This window comes from Myotis davidii, unplaced genomic scaffold, assembly GCF_000327345.1.
Source record: "Myotis davidii unplaced genomic scaffold, ASM32734v1 scaffold125, whole genome shotgun sequence".
NCBI classification, from domain to species: Eukaryota; Metazoa; Chordata; class Mammalia; order Chiroptera; family Vespertilionidae; genus Myotis; species Myotis davidii.
In genome coordinates this window covers 3565998-3581478 of record NW_006299390.1, presented here as the reverse complement: position 1 = coordinate 3581478, position 15481 = coordinate 3565998, and the positions used below count along the sequence as shown (strand labels likewise).

General features: G+C 38.4%; 1 protein-coding gene across 1 annotated transcript in view; it reads right to left on the bottom strand.

Annotated features, from left to right (window-relative positions):
- RELN (reelin) overlaps positions 1–15481 on the bottom strand; it is a gene marked incomplete at its 5' end in the record, with an annotated part of 426427 nt that overhangs the window by 369656 nt on the left and 41290 nt on the right. The window contains one exon of the mRNA XM_015571214.1: positions 1432–1542. Coding sequence (XP_015426700.1) covers positions 1432–1542 — 111 coding nt within the window. The remainder of the gene's footprint in view (positions 1–1431; positions 1543–15481) is intronic.

The following is a 15481-nucleotide window of genomic DNA, read 5'->3' as shown; positions in this document are numbered from 1 at the left end:
CGGGAAGCTTGGCTTCTTCCATTGCCGGGGCAACCAAGACTTCTGCTTGCTCCATCTCTGTGGCTGCTGGCTACCATCTTGATTTGGTTAATTTGCATATAGTCACTCTGATTGGCCGGTGGGCGTGGCTTTGGGGGCATAGCGAAGGTACAGTCAATTTGCATGTTTCTCTTTTATTAGATTAGATATAGATTATTGTAGTATTTTCCATATGAACAACTGTAAACCTACTTTTGCCCCAAGGTGTACATTACGTACCTACCTACATAATTGTAACTGATGTTTCACCTCTGCAGAGCACAAAGAAGGTGGGGCTAAAAAAGTGGAATTTTTAAAGTCTAAGAGGAATTATTTTCTAAAGAATTAGACCTTAGAAGTAGTTACCAACAGATTGTAAAAGATTATATGAGATCTTTTAAAAATAGGACAAATTCTCAATGTCAAAATTTACCATGATGATTAAATGACTACCAGCTCCTTGAAGCCCTATGGAGTGAAACTCATCTTGGGCGAGCAGAATGACAATGCAGCATCAGCATTATGACTCTGACATCCATCAGTAGGTTACCTGGGCAGAGTTAATACCAGACTGGACACAGAGGAGGTACTCTTTCATATACCAAAAGTAGAAATTATTTATTTAATAAATACCCCAGGGAAAAAAAAAACAAACTCTTAACACATGGCCACCTTTGATAAGCCAATTCTTTCTTCTCACATCAGTGGAGGAAGTCCTAAGCAGTTTTCCAATTTTAGAGTAAGATCAGTGATTTCATGCTTTGCACAAACTGATGTGTTAAATTTGCATTTTTGATGCTTAACAGTGTCTACTTAATTCTAGCCTGACATGTTTACCACATTATGGGTAAAGCCGAGATTTCCAAATTGAAAAATGAGTGACCATCAAGTCGCATTCTGCCTCCCCACGTAAGTAACCTGCCAGGCCTCTGATTTAAGGATAAAGACTCCATGTAAGTGCTTTAAATATTAAATCACATTCTTTTATGAATACTCATAGAATTCAATCATTTAAACAATTATTACCAACTTCTATGTGTAGTACTGAATGCTTACTTCCAAACTCAACATGACACTTTTCACCTACTCCAGGATTTTAAGAATTGTTTATAAAAAGAGGATACTGAATAACTGCATGGGCATCAGAGTGAATTCCAATTCTAGCAACGTAAATGACAGAAGAGAGAACTGTACATGAACCCACAGGACCAAGTGTAATAGTGGCAGCGGGTGAAGAGGACGGTCACGCCAAGCTCATGGTTGGCTGCACAGTTACATGACTTATTTCTAGTCACCCAACTCCAAAAGCAAACACATAAAAATCACGTCATATTATTTTATCTGAAATAATGAATGTCTAATAACTGTATAAAATATTTACAATGATTGATTTCTTATATCAGGATAGCTTACCAAATCCAAAAGCGTTAGAACCTCCAATGCTCTGTGAAGCCTGAACACTTGTAGATGTGTAGAGTCCTGTCACCAACAACCCATCAAAAAAGGTGCTTGTTGAAATTGTCACTGAAATACAGGGTGGGGGAGAGAAAAGAAACCTCAATTAATACAGTCAGGATAATGAGATACATTTCTGAAGTGTTAGATATTGTCAAAAATTTTACTCATATTAATTTTTATCCTATTGGCACTTGGTATTTTTTTTACACATATTACTAATGACAGAAAAGCAAAAAGAAGCTCAGAACTCCAATGTCTATAATTGCTAGTCCTAAATTTAGAACATCGGTCCTATCTTTCTGCATTTCTGCATTCATTTGCACTTTCCCTAGCTATGTGCAAAATCCTCTGAAAACAATGGAGTACTGAATAGCTAGTTTCCCCACCTCCATCACCACCCCTGAAGGCAGTCAAAGGCATGGCTGGAGTTTTGGCAATGTGATGAAACACTTTATTTTTAAAGCATTCCATACTGTGGGAAACACCCTTACATAAGCTCAAAGAACAGTCAGTTACACTTATTGTGAGTCTACATTTTAGAGATGAGTCCCTGAAGTTTTTGACAAAAGCAGACTAAACTGCATGAAGACAGTCAGCCCTTCTCCTTATGAGAACAAGAGAGGAAGACTGCTGCATGCTGTAAGTGTGAGACCAACGTCTACAAGATGACTCCGATTGTTTCATAACCAGAAAATCAGGATGTTCCTGGGAAGAAACGGTTCAAATTAAATGTATCTGTATGCTACTCAGGTTTGGTTTTTTTAAATGTTAGATTGCTCTCCACCCTAAAAATTGATCATAATTTCCTCCTGGATATAATATTTTCTCCTGTACTGGTTTTATAAGGTCAGGAAGATGCTATTTGTAGGAAGAAGCTGGGAGAAGGTAATATTATTTTGGTGGCGCACAGTTCAAGGCCGTCATCATGCTTGGTGGCTGCGAGGAGAAGAGTCACATTAACTTTGATGAAAATGTTTAAATTAAACTCCAAAAAAATCTAGTGAGTAGGGTTGGATGGTCTGAAAGAGCCATATTAGAAAGCATAAAACAAGACACATTAGAACAGCGGGACATCATGCTATCTCCAAAATGGCACTGGATGTTGGAGTAAATCACCTTCACATCCTTTAATCACTAAAATTCTGAGTTCTGGCATGTAGACTACAGTAAACCACTCCGCTGGTCCTGAGCTTAGTAGTCAACATCTATTATCTCATCTCATTATTGAAGTGCCTCTGTAAAGGGCACTTCAATACTATTGTTATTCCCAGGAAACAAATGAGGAATCTGTGGCATAAAACAATTAAGAAACTTCCAGACCATCTAAAAAATTTTTATGCTGTTAAACCTGGCTTCTCTTCCATGTTCTCTCTGCTCTCCGCCACCCCCCCCCCGCCCCCTCAGATCTCCCAGTGGCAAAGTGGCTGTGGCCAAACCCTTGTTTAATAATAACCCCTTTCTCAGATTACTTACATACATGAGGAGTACTTGAAGAAAACGAAAATGAAAGTTGCAGGAGTCAATGTCACTGTTATTGGAGAGAAAGAGGACCACAGGTAGCAGGAAGCGACCCCATGCCCCAGTGGATAAAAAACCCCAGGCTGGGTAAGAGGTGAACCTGCACACACTGGGCTCTCACCCGCTGCTCCCTAGCCTTGAGCAAAACCACTTAACCCAGTGGTTCTCAACCTCCCTAATGCCATGACCCTTTATTACAGTTCGTCATGGTGTGGTGACCCGCAACCATAAAATTATTTTCGTGGCTACTTCATAACTGCAATTTTGCTACTGTTATGAATTGTCATGTAAATATCTGATATGCAGGATGTATTTTCATTGTTACAAATTGAACATAATTAAAGCATAGTGATTAATCACAAAAACACTATGTAATTATATATGTGTTTTCCAATGGTCTTAGGCAACCCCTGTGAAAGGGTCGTTTGACCCCCCAAGGGATCGCGACCCACAGGTTGAGAACCGATGACTTAATCCCCATCTACAGCATCACACCCTAATCCTCAGCACCCCGATTTGTTTACCCCAGATTACTACAATTGGTTCTACTGATGCCTCCATCCTTTGATTCGTGAGTTCACCTAGACTTGGGTAGAAAGGGCTTACACTGCCTCTGTGTCCCAATCTAAGGGGGTTAGAATTAAGTGACTTCCTGTTAAATTGACTATATTGACCTCTGAACTTTAATGCCATAACACAGGTCATCCTTCACAGCAAATAGATCAATCCTGCAGTTTCTTTCAGGGACCCACGGGACCCTGTTTATACCCTCTGCCTCTCAACCCAGTCCACTATCTAGTCCACTGAGATGGCAGCGGCCTATACTAACACGCAAACACAGCCCTGTGGACTCCTCTCCATTTTTTTATGCTTCCTAGCTCCAAAATTCTGAAAAGTGTAAAGGTTTTATAGGTTTGGGAGTGAGGCAAACCTTCACTTGAGTCTCACCTCCTCTACCTCTGATTAGTGTGTGACCTGGGGGCATGTCTCAGATTCCTCATTTACAAAAAAGGAATTCTAATACTTTCAGGTTTATGGTAAGAATTAAAAGAAATATACCTATCATCTCTCTATCAACATATTTAATCTCACACACTATCATGAATATAGTAACTAATCGATAAAAGTTCCCTTGCCCTGCCCTCTCACCGACCGTGAAGCCCTGCCTTTCTCTTCTCTGCCTGAGAACAGGAATGCTTTACTGGGCTACTGGCATCTGCCTCGCCGATGCCTGCACACATCCAATCAGTGGGCTGCCCACCTCTGAGGCCTGCTGCCTGCTAGGATTCTCCATCCACCCTCCCACCTACCGCTTCATTTCTGACCACAGTCCACTCCAAGTCTGAGCTGTGACCTCAGCAGGCCCAAGACATGTGGCATCCTCCAGCTTGTTATTAATTCACCCGCCCGTCTTCTCAGTGTCAATTTAAAACAGAGGCTGAGGCTGAAGGATCCTGGAGAAAGGGCTGAGGAAGAGCAGCCGCATGTGGCAACTCTTGGTCTTCCTGAGAGTGAATTAGTTCTGATCAAAACAAAACCCCTGCCATGTCTAACCATGACAACTGATACATTCAATTTATTAATAGCTTGTACTATCAGGTGATGTTTCACCAGGAAGAGATGTGCACCTAGGAAGCTGCCTGCCTGGCTTGTAACTCATGTAGGTTCAGAGCATAACCAAGTCTGCTGTGCCCCTTAGATGCCCATTTAGGTTAACCCCTTGCCTAAGCTCCCACCCCCATCCCCAACATCTGCCACCCAGTGTACCTCCAGACCCAGAGGATGAAGCAAATTCTGATCTCCACACCCCCCAAAGCCTGCTTCAAGTCGGTGCTCCTCTTTACATAGATCCGTGGGTGTTGAAGCAGCAAGATCTAGTGAAAACATCTCAGGAATAAGAAGACTGGATTTTATTCCCAATATTATCAATTTATCATGTCAGATTTGGCAAGGTATTTGTGTGATTTTTTTTCTCACTCTGTTTGGTCCTATTCCTAGCAGTGATATTATTTTGTAACCTCTTGGCTAAGTGAGCTTAAATATGTGAGAAATAATTTCTAAACATTGACTGTCTTAGAAAAATGTAATGACTAAGAAAAACACTTTATTAATCTTAGAGTCTCTTTGCTTTACTAGTAAATACTATCCGTATGTTGATTACTCCCAAATTTCATTCCCCAGTCCAGCTCTCTCTCTCTTGATATACCCCAGACATATAACAAGCTGCTCCTAACATCTCCACTGGGATGCTCAAGGAGGCATCTCAACCTCAACATTACCCAAACTGAACACCCACCCCATGGCTCACACCTGCTTCTGCTGTGGCCTTCCCCAACTCCACTGATAGAGGCACTACTTTCCCACTGCTCAGGCTAAAAACCAGAGTAAACTCTGGAATCACCTCATCCATACCCTGAATCCAGACCATCAGTAAATCCTATTGGCTCTGCCTTTAGATCATATCCAGAATCTCACCACTCACATCCTGTTCTGAGCTACCAAGGTCTCTCTCCCATTAGACATCGATCTTGTCTTCCCGGTTCTACCCTCTGCTCTGCACTCTATTCTCAGTATAAGAGTCAGAGGAATTATTTTAAAACACATGTCAGTCCATGTCCCTCCGCTGCTTACAACTTTCTAATGCCCCAAGTCAGTCTTTACTGTGGCCTATAAGGTTCTATGTGATCAGCCTCCATTCCTTCCCTGTTCTCATCTCCTGCTCTCCTCCTGGCTCACTCCACTCCAGCCACACTAGCCTCTGTGGTGTTGCTCAGATATGCCAAGTCCTTACACCAGTCCTTTTCTCCAGATACCTGAAGGGCCAATTCCCTCACCTCTATGGAGTCTTAGTTCAAACCTGCCTTAACCACACTATTTAGAATTGCAAATGACCCCGTCTCCCTGCCCCCACAATCCTCACATTCCTGATGTTCCTATTTGGTTCTACTTCCCCCCATTTTTTTTCTATAAGTAGTTATTATCTTGAACACATTATACTGATTTACTTGCAGTGGTTTTCGTTTCTCTGTTTTTTGTCAGTCTCATTCTGCAGAATGTAAACTCCATCCGGCAGGTATCTTAAGTGTCTAGAGCAATTCCTGACAATTTTGGGTGTTCAATAAATATGTATTAAAATACTTATTAAGGAATGACTCATTCATATAAAAATGGTACAAGATTGTCTTATTTACAACTAGTTTCCAGAGGAAAAGCATGCTGTGAATCCTAGACTTTGTATGTCAGATGGATCCCATTGGAAAAGCCACATGGAAAGAAGACAGAGGAAAGGTGGCTATTTATATATTTAAAATGTTTTCCAGAGTGCAAGACAAATCAATGCAGAGGCCAAGAGATAGGCAAAGACATCTGTAAAAACGGCAGACCAACTTAAGTATACATTCACTCTCACATGCTGTATCTTACACAGACGATCCAAAGAAAAGGTTCCGTTAGAACTAATTAATTATAATCTATTTTCCTACTCTACTCGCTTGAATTGAGAAGTCAAAGTATTTTTTTAAGGGGGAAAATTACATTTGCTTTTGGAAAACTGCTACTCTCTTGACGCTGTGGAACAAGCATTCCTTTTCCTCCTTTTACAGAAGTAATGCATAATCCATATGTGAACTGGATCTTTTTTTAAGAAAAAGGAAATGGTGCCCAGATTTGTATGGGATACAAGACATAACTTTCTGATCGCCAGGTTTTCTTTTACTCAAGAAGAGAATGGGTTTAATTTTTGTATTTCAAAAACACCTGACATCGTTTGGATCCCCTGCTAAGTTTGGAAGAAACTTCAGGATATCTGAAGCCCACATTTTATTTATTTTTTATTGACTGAAACACTAGTAGTGAACTCATGAGCAATCCAAGCAAGATGCTGAAAATTTTATGCCAAGGACACTTCGACTTTGAACACCCTTCTCTCTGCCCTATCTTTCCCTTTCAATGAATACTCCCACTTATCTCTACTTGTGTCTTCTAGTTAGCCTGTGAGGGTTTCCTCTAAAAAAACCACACACACACACACACACACACACACACACACACACACACTCACACACACACAGAAACAAATCATTGTTTCAGGCTTTGAGGCTGCTCTGACTAGCTGTCCTTGCTGTGTAATTCAGCATCATCAGTTCCTGCCATCTCAGCCTTCTTTTGGGGCCCCTTCCAGTACCCTGCCATATCTTCCTCTTCTTTTCTATCAATCTTTATCTGGCCCCTAATGTGCACTGGCTCTTACCCTTCCTATGCGCCCTGACTTGACAATTCCACTGGGACTCACCCTTCAAGCACTAGTCTAGTGTCTCCAGTCTTAGCACATCACTTACATCCAAAGTTCTGCTACATGGGCAATTGGAATAACCTTCTTGAAAGCAGGAGAGTGGCCTAAGATAAATTAAAGGAATGGTTTACTATACACAGTACTAATATGGTTCATGATGAGAAAAAAATCAAAGCTCACATTTTTTAATATAAAATTATTTTAAATATGTATATGAACTAGGAGGAAACATTACAACTTTATGGTTACCATATTATTTGGCCCATTGATGAAGCTGATTAACTAAAGACAGCGGTATCTGTGTCTAGTATTTTAAATAAAGTATACATAAATCATAGGACTTTGTGTATAGGTATGTACAGATATACTCATTTGCGGAATGAGTAAAATACACAGTCCTAATTCCCACTACAGATATTTTTGTAAGTTTTCGACACTCTGATTCAGAATGTTATGGTCCCAAGCTGCAGAATTTTAAATGTCCCAAAGCAAATGTCACTTTAAAAGGTTTCCTTTAAAAAACATCTTATGAAACTACCTTTGCATAAATAGAAGCTGTAGTTAAAATATATAAATTTGGGTATATTAGGATAAGGGAAAATTGCACGAAATTCTTATATTTGAACTACCTTTAAGATAAACAGCTATTAGGACTACTTGTGTCTAACTGATGTCTAATTTGCCCAGCTGATAAGCAAAACCTTCACTGTATTTTCAAGATTATCCGCCAAATGCTATAACTAATGCTAAGACAGAGAACAAATAATATTTGCCAAGTGCCAATTCACTTTCAGAGAAATTTATTGTAAAATATGAATTGCTGATGAATCTTGGTGGTGGGTATACAGATAGTTGTTGTCTAATCTTTTACTTTTTCTTTCAGAAAAATTTCATATTAAAAGTTGAGGGAGGAGCCCTAGCTGGTTTGGCTCACTGGCTAGAGCATCGGCATGCAGACTAAAGGGTCCCAGGTTCAAATCCGGTCAAGGGCACATGCCCGGGGTTGCCGGCTCTATCCCCAGTAGGGGGTGTGCAGGAGGCAGCCAATCAATGATTCTCTCGCATCACTGATGTTTCTATCTCTCTCTCCCTCTCTCCTCCTCTCTGAAATCAATAAAAAATATGTGTACTTTTTAAAAAGACTTAAAAGTTGAGGAGGAAAAAGTTTATCATAAATACACATTAGAAACACAGTTAGGACAAGCAAACTAGCCCTAATAATAAAATCCCCTAGAAAGTACATAATACATTCAGACTTTAAGAACTAAGCTATCCTATATAATAAAAGCCTAATATGCTAAGTGTCCAGTCGTCCGGTGACCAGTCGACTGTTGAACCAATCAAAGCATAATATACTAATGATATGCTAAGGCCACTCAACTGCTCAGTATGACATGCACTGACCACCAGGGGGCAGACACTCCTACCAGTAGCTTAGCTTGCTGCTGGGGTCCCGCCAATCAGGGACTGAGCGAGACGGGCGGGACATGCCCTGGAGCCCTCCCATGGTCCCTCCCCAGCCCCATGCTTGTGCTGGTGGGGCCCCTCGGTTTGGCCTGTGCCCTCAATGTCCGAGGCCCTTCCCCCTGGCCGGCCGGAACCCCATCCATGCACAAATTCATGCACCAGGCCTCTAGTATATATATATATATATATATATAAAGCTTCTGTGAGCCAAGAACTATGTTAGCACTGTAACTTTTTGTCTTATTAGCTAGAAAGGCAAAAAGAGATATTTAAAACTAGTTCCTTATTGTAAACTCTTCCTGACATCAGCAACTCTAGATACTTTATACAAATTAAAATGTATCACCACATGGGATAGGACCCACCAGTTAGTTACCCATTTCAGACATCAAAGGTTTATATAAAATCACCAAATAATAATTTAATGACTTTAAATCAGTGAACATCTACTTAAACTATTCAATCTGACATATGATCTACTTCTTTTCATGGTTTTACAAATTTTCATGATACATTTATAAAATTCTTCCCCAGGGAACATTTTTTTTCTTAAAGTCAATTTTTATATCTTTAATATTTTTGCATTAAAATGTTATGCAAAAAAAATACTAGCTACTTCAATTATCAAGGAAAAAAGCAATATCAATATTTGGGTTGCAAGTAGAATTTTGAACTTAACTACCATGGAAATAAAGCTGTATATTATTACCTATAATCAGAAAGCAAATGTGTCTTATCAGATCACCTCATTCTCTTGTTTAACAAATGATCTAACTTCCACTTCCTATCATACACAGATTAAAATCCTGTTTCAATGAAGTTTCTAAGACCTTCAGGTTGTGGCCAGAATTAATCTCTCCAATCAAATTTCCCCATTTCACCTGAAAACACTCTTTGATCCAGTTTAACTAGAACATCTTTGCTTCCCTGTCTCCTGGCCTTTCTTTAAAAAGTGCCCTCACACAAAATGACTTCCCCTGTTCCCTTTTGTTAAAATCCTACCCATTCTTCAGCGACAGGCTCACATGAGGTCCATCTCACAGGAGATCTTTTCTGACCTCACCCACCCCAGTGATCCCACAGCTTTCAGGAACCAGGAGCATTTGATCACAACCCACCTTCCCCAGAGCAGGTTCACAGGAGAAGCTCAACGCCTGCTGAATTCAACCATACAAAAACACTGTCACAACATAAAGTAACATAAAGTAAGAAATAACTGAGAATATAGTGTAGCCAACGTAACTAAAATTGTGAATTCTAACATCTCTCCCACACAGAAAAAGAACCCGTGTTATTCACAGAGGTATATGAAAATAGAGGTTTCTCCTGAAATAAGAAATAAAAATTAATTTCAAAAATAAAAATTATAGAGCTCAAAAATCAGAAATGTCAGGATATTTTGTTTGAAGTTTACATTTACTCATCATAGTATGTCTTTTGCATATATTAAAAAATGCTGTATGGGTGAATGTACACACATAATGTATATACCAAATTAATCTTCTGATAATTTTGTCACTAAGACACCTATACCCTTATCCTCACTCTGAAGTTACTCTGCCATTTCCTCAAATAAAAAATAAAAAGGGATCAAAAGGCTGAGGAGCTCGTACATATCTCCCCCACATCTGTGTTAAATTGGCAATGAGCTTAGCACCGGAGTCTATGAATATGAATGGCTAGGTTGTGACAGCAGAATGAAAACATGATGTAGCGACACAATTCAATTCTTATCAGGGACTCAAAGAGTACCTCTGTCTTGAAATGACTAATTACAGAGTCAGTTATTATCTATCACAGCTTCTATTAACTGTTCCCAACAAGCCCCTAATACCATTCTTGCAGAAAATCACTGTAAGATGAAAGTCTGGAAGGAAATAAATTTAGGCATTTAATGCTGTTTGCATTTCATCCTAAAGCTTCTGGCCTGCAAATGTTCTACAGTCCATTAAATTCTGATCACTTCAAGCATATTCCATTACTACTTTATAGAAAAGACCTTTAATATGTGCAGAAAAGACACATATATGAAATGATGTTTGCCATCTTTTTCAAGATGGCAAACATCAGAGGATAGCAAATTGCAAAAATGTTGAAATTCAATATTAGTAGTGATGCACCAATTGGAGAGTTTCCATTTCTTAGTTTTATATATTTTGAAAATGAAAGATATCAGCAGAACTAAATTGTCAATATTTTTTAAATGCCACACTTTGCCTCATGAGAAGAATCTCATTTGCCTTTTGAATACAGAACAGATTAAATTGCCTGAGGAACAAACATATTACTCTGAAAATAAAATAAGCTGAGTTTATTTGCTGCAAAATTTCCTCAACATGGTGTGTTCAACTACTGATTCTTCTTTTCAATGCTACTAGCTCTGTGCACCAAATAGAGACCATCTGAAAATACATTATGATTTACATTCAAAACCTCTATGAGAACATGATTCCTGATCTACTTCTCATTGAATACATGTATTCCATTATGACATAGTTTCATGTGGTTTTCAAATATTAAAACAGGTATTTCAATAACATATTCAAACCAACAACGACCAATAAAAAAAAATCCAAGTAAATATGTAAAAGAAATGACTGGAGGTCAAGGTTCACTGAGGGAGGGCACAAATCTATAGTAGTGAACCATGGAGAGCTTTAAAAATTAGACCAGGAATGAGCGGACTCCAGTTAGCCTTTCGTGAGGAGTAGAGAGAGAGCATCCACTCATGCCTTCCCTATTTATTCTAACAACTACCCTAAAGGGCAGGGTGAAGATGGGGGGACAATGCCCTGCAAATACCCTCCTAAGTTTGTCTCCTCTGAAAGGAAAGACCGAGCATTCTCTGGGAGTTGTGACAGTCCAGGAAACCCATCTTATATGCAACATTTAGTGATTTATTAAAACATTTTCTGGGGTCTGTAAAAATACTCTTTGCTGGTTGGAACAGGGACCCAGCATCTCTGTGGCAGCCTATTGTGGTATATTTATTACAGATTCAGAGATTCAGATGAGCCACACGTCGTCTCTAAGTCTTATCTTCCGGCACCACCAGTAATAAAAGGAGAGCCACTGAGAACTTTCCCTTCTTTAAATTCCTCTTAGGAGATAAAATGGTGCAGTCATATGCGTTCGTGAATTTTTTTATTTTAAAATTAAGCTCTTTGGAAGTAAGTTTAAATGACAGTGGTGACTGTAAAGTAAGCCTTCCTGTTTCTTCATCTCTTTGCATTGCCTTTCTTCTTTTATTCCCTAGGTCAAACACACACACACACACACACACACACACACACACACACACTCAGCATTTCTAAACACACTAATCTTAGGGGTAAAATCTCACATATGTTATTCAGGTGAAATCCCTTTCCAAGGTTTGAAGACCTATGTCAGAATAAGCACCTGGAGATGAGATCCTGAACAGTATCATGGTTGTCCAATCTATGCTAAATACAGATTCCTTAACCAGTGATCTTGAAAACAAAGAAGAAAACTATAATTTTACAATGCTCTACCCTAATTCTAGTCCTAATAGTTAAAAAAGTAATAATTTTTTATCCACTTTTGGCTTTCATAATGTAATTCTGAATTTAAAAATAAATTCCTGCAATAACAATGAATTCAAGTTTCTAGAACCAAAAATATTTATTTTTTTCTTGAAATGACATTTTACTATTATTATTTAGAGAACTGTAGCCAAGAATCACTGGTATTTGTGACTTATCTGTGACCTTATTTTTCATGTGTTACTTTTATATGAGGCCGGATGATACTCACACATGAAAATTTCATATTGTTGGCCCTGCACTTGATAAATTATTAAAGTGGTGTGAATAGGAATGTGGTGTTCATGTTTTCAGCAATTTTTAGCCTTTTGTTCTTGCTTTTTTTTTTTCAAGGAAAAACTACCTTGTCTATAACTCACATAACTTTTTAAAATTAAGCAAAGATTAGCCTTAAAAGAAAGCATTTGGGGATATTTATTACCCCAAACCTTCTCAAAGAACTTCTAAGAGTTTTCTTTTCCTTGACACATGGATGTTAATTAAGCCTTCCTAGGCTGAGAAAAATAAGCTTAGCAATTATCATAAGCTCATATACAGGTAAATATGTTACAATGAAATGAACAGATGCCTAGAGAAAAAATACTTGTGTAATTTTTCCCAATTTAACCAGGTGTTTAAAGCCTTTATGAGTAAAAAGGACCTGTAGTTATTTTGTTTTTATTACACTTTCTTGGATTTATTTCTTTTTAAACAAAAAGTGCCTCCCAATTCCTCCCAAATGTGGTTTTGACTGAAGGTAACTAAAGACAAATTGAACTCATGTAACAATCACAAGGCGATTCCTAATAGTGCTCCCAAGTTGTTCAACCATAAATATTTGCTTTGTTTGGTTTGATAATAGACCATTACCAATTTTCAAATATTTTCACATATTTGCAAAAACTATGTACTTGTCCAAGAACATGCCAAGGGTGACATTGCTGGTACTCATGTGTATGTCATATATGTCAAATATGTTCTATGACAGAGATACATCTCGGTTATATCTGTAAACCGACTACATCAGCGTTAATAATAGATAGGACTCCTAAATAGACATAGTTAAACTTCACGTAGCTGTAAAAATGTTTCAATTTTTAAAAAGGATTTTTTTTCATAGTATTCTTGTTTGCCACTTCTGTATGTTCATTTCAATACATTTAACTAATTACAAGCAACTGTGCTAAAATCAAAGAATGCATTTAAATACATATTGAGTAAATTACACATATGGTATACATATGATTAAGCCATAAAACCCTATAACTTATATAGGACAAATATAAAACTCTCATTTACTTTATGATCAGACCTAAAGTTTGTGTGCATGTGTGTGTGTAAGTATATCTGGCTCAATTTATTTGTTCAGTAAACAAATATTTATAAGCTGCTATTACTTGATATTGATGATATAATTTGAACCATCTGTATATATACAAAAATAACATTTGAAAAAGTGTTCCTGACCATTTTCATAAGAATCCTTATTGCATATTTCAAAATCTAATTCTTAAAAATCAATATTGCTAACATTGAAATTCACAAAATAATGTCAAGTATATGAAGCAACAGAGAAAGTCTCAGGTATGGGCACAACTAGCTGATCTTCTAATAATCTACAACTAATTATTTCCCAAAGGTTTTATATAAGAATAATCACTAAATAAGAATATAACTCAGATGACATTTATATTGATAGCACATGTTAATAGATAAATTATTTAAAAAGAAATAAATGGGCAGCTCATTTATATAACATCAAATTGTAGTTACAAGCTCAGCTTCCCATAGAATAGGTGGCTTCCTCCCACATGCGGAGCTGCAGTACTCCATGGACTCCAAGCTTTCCTGAAGCTAGGCAGGTGACTTTCCACACAACTTTTGTTTCTGATAGCTGGGTCCCAAGCAGACTGAGTTTTTCCCCTATCAACAGGACTGTTTGTTGTTGTTTTTTCACTTCCTCTACAAAAAGAAACAACCATGGGGGCAGAGACACAGACTTCTACCAAGTTTTTTGCACTTCCTGGTCCCTACCCACCTCGCCTTGGGATGATGAGAGACAGCACAATCTTCTATTTGTGGCTCTTTGTCCTTAAAGAATAAATAATATCTATTTATTCATTTATTTTAATATGTTTTTATTGATTTTTTAGAGAGTGATCAAGGGAGAGGGAAAAAGAGAAACATCTACCAGCTACCTGTTGTATCCATCCCTACAGGGGATCAAACCCACAACCTTTTTGGTGCACAGGATGACATTCAACCAATTGAGCCACACTGGTCAGGGCAATATTTATTCATTAATCCATACATTGTGGAATTTTACCCAAACCCTTCCAGGGCAGCTGGTGACTACAAAGAGATCCATCTTACAGGACACTTCAAAATCTCAACAATAGGTAGGAAATAAATTGTCTTGTGTTATAATTTCATATTCACTCTGTATCTTTTCCACTGTGGTTCTTTCTACTTCCCACCTGGTATCCACCATAAACTCTTTTTGGGGGGGAATTTATGGAGGCATTTGTCTCTCACTTCCTCAAATTCAGTGAGAGTCATATGCCTGCCAAACACCTTGTCTTCATGAGATATACTTTATCCTTTGCCAGAAGCCCATTAGTCTCATAGCTAAGTCATTGCCAGAAAACCAAATTCTGTTTTTCAATACTTATCTATGTAGCCAGATGATCATATCCTATAGTGTCCTTTCTCTTCTAAATTTAGCTTCCAAAACAGTCCAGCCTCAGAACCACCACTTCCAAAGGTGACATGGAGATTGGTCCATGTCATCACCGTGTCAGTGAAGCACCTGGAGCTATTGTGCCCACATGCTGACAAGACATCAGCCCCTCCTCCTGTTGCTAGGCAACCATGCTGACTGGCAGCACATGTGCAGTCCTGTTATTTCACCTGGTAGTGGTTGGCAGCATTTATTCACTGGTTTTCGGCTAAGAATGGTTGGAAGCAGCAGAAGAGGGAGCTTCACTGAGGGTGCTCTCATTAATCTAGAGACATAAAAGGGATCTCAAGACGTCAATGAGAAATTGGTTCACCTCACCTGCTACTGGACAGAATCACAACATTTGAAGAAGCAGCCATCCTTGGAGGAACCCCATACAAAATAGCATTTTAACCCATACACTTACCTAACGCTTCAACATATAACAACTAATGGCTGAAATGC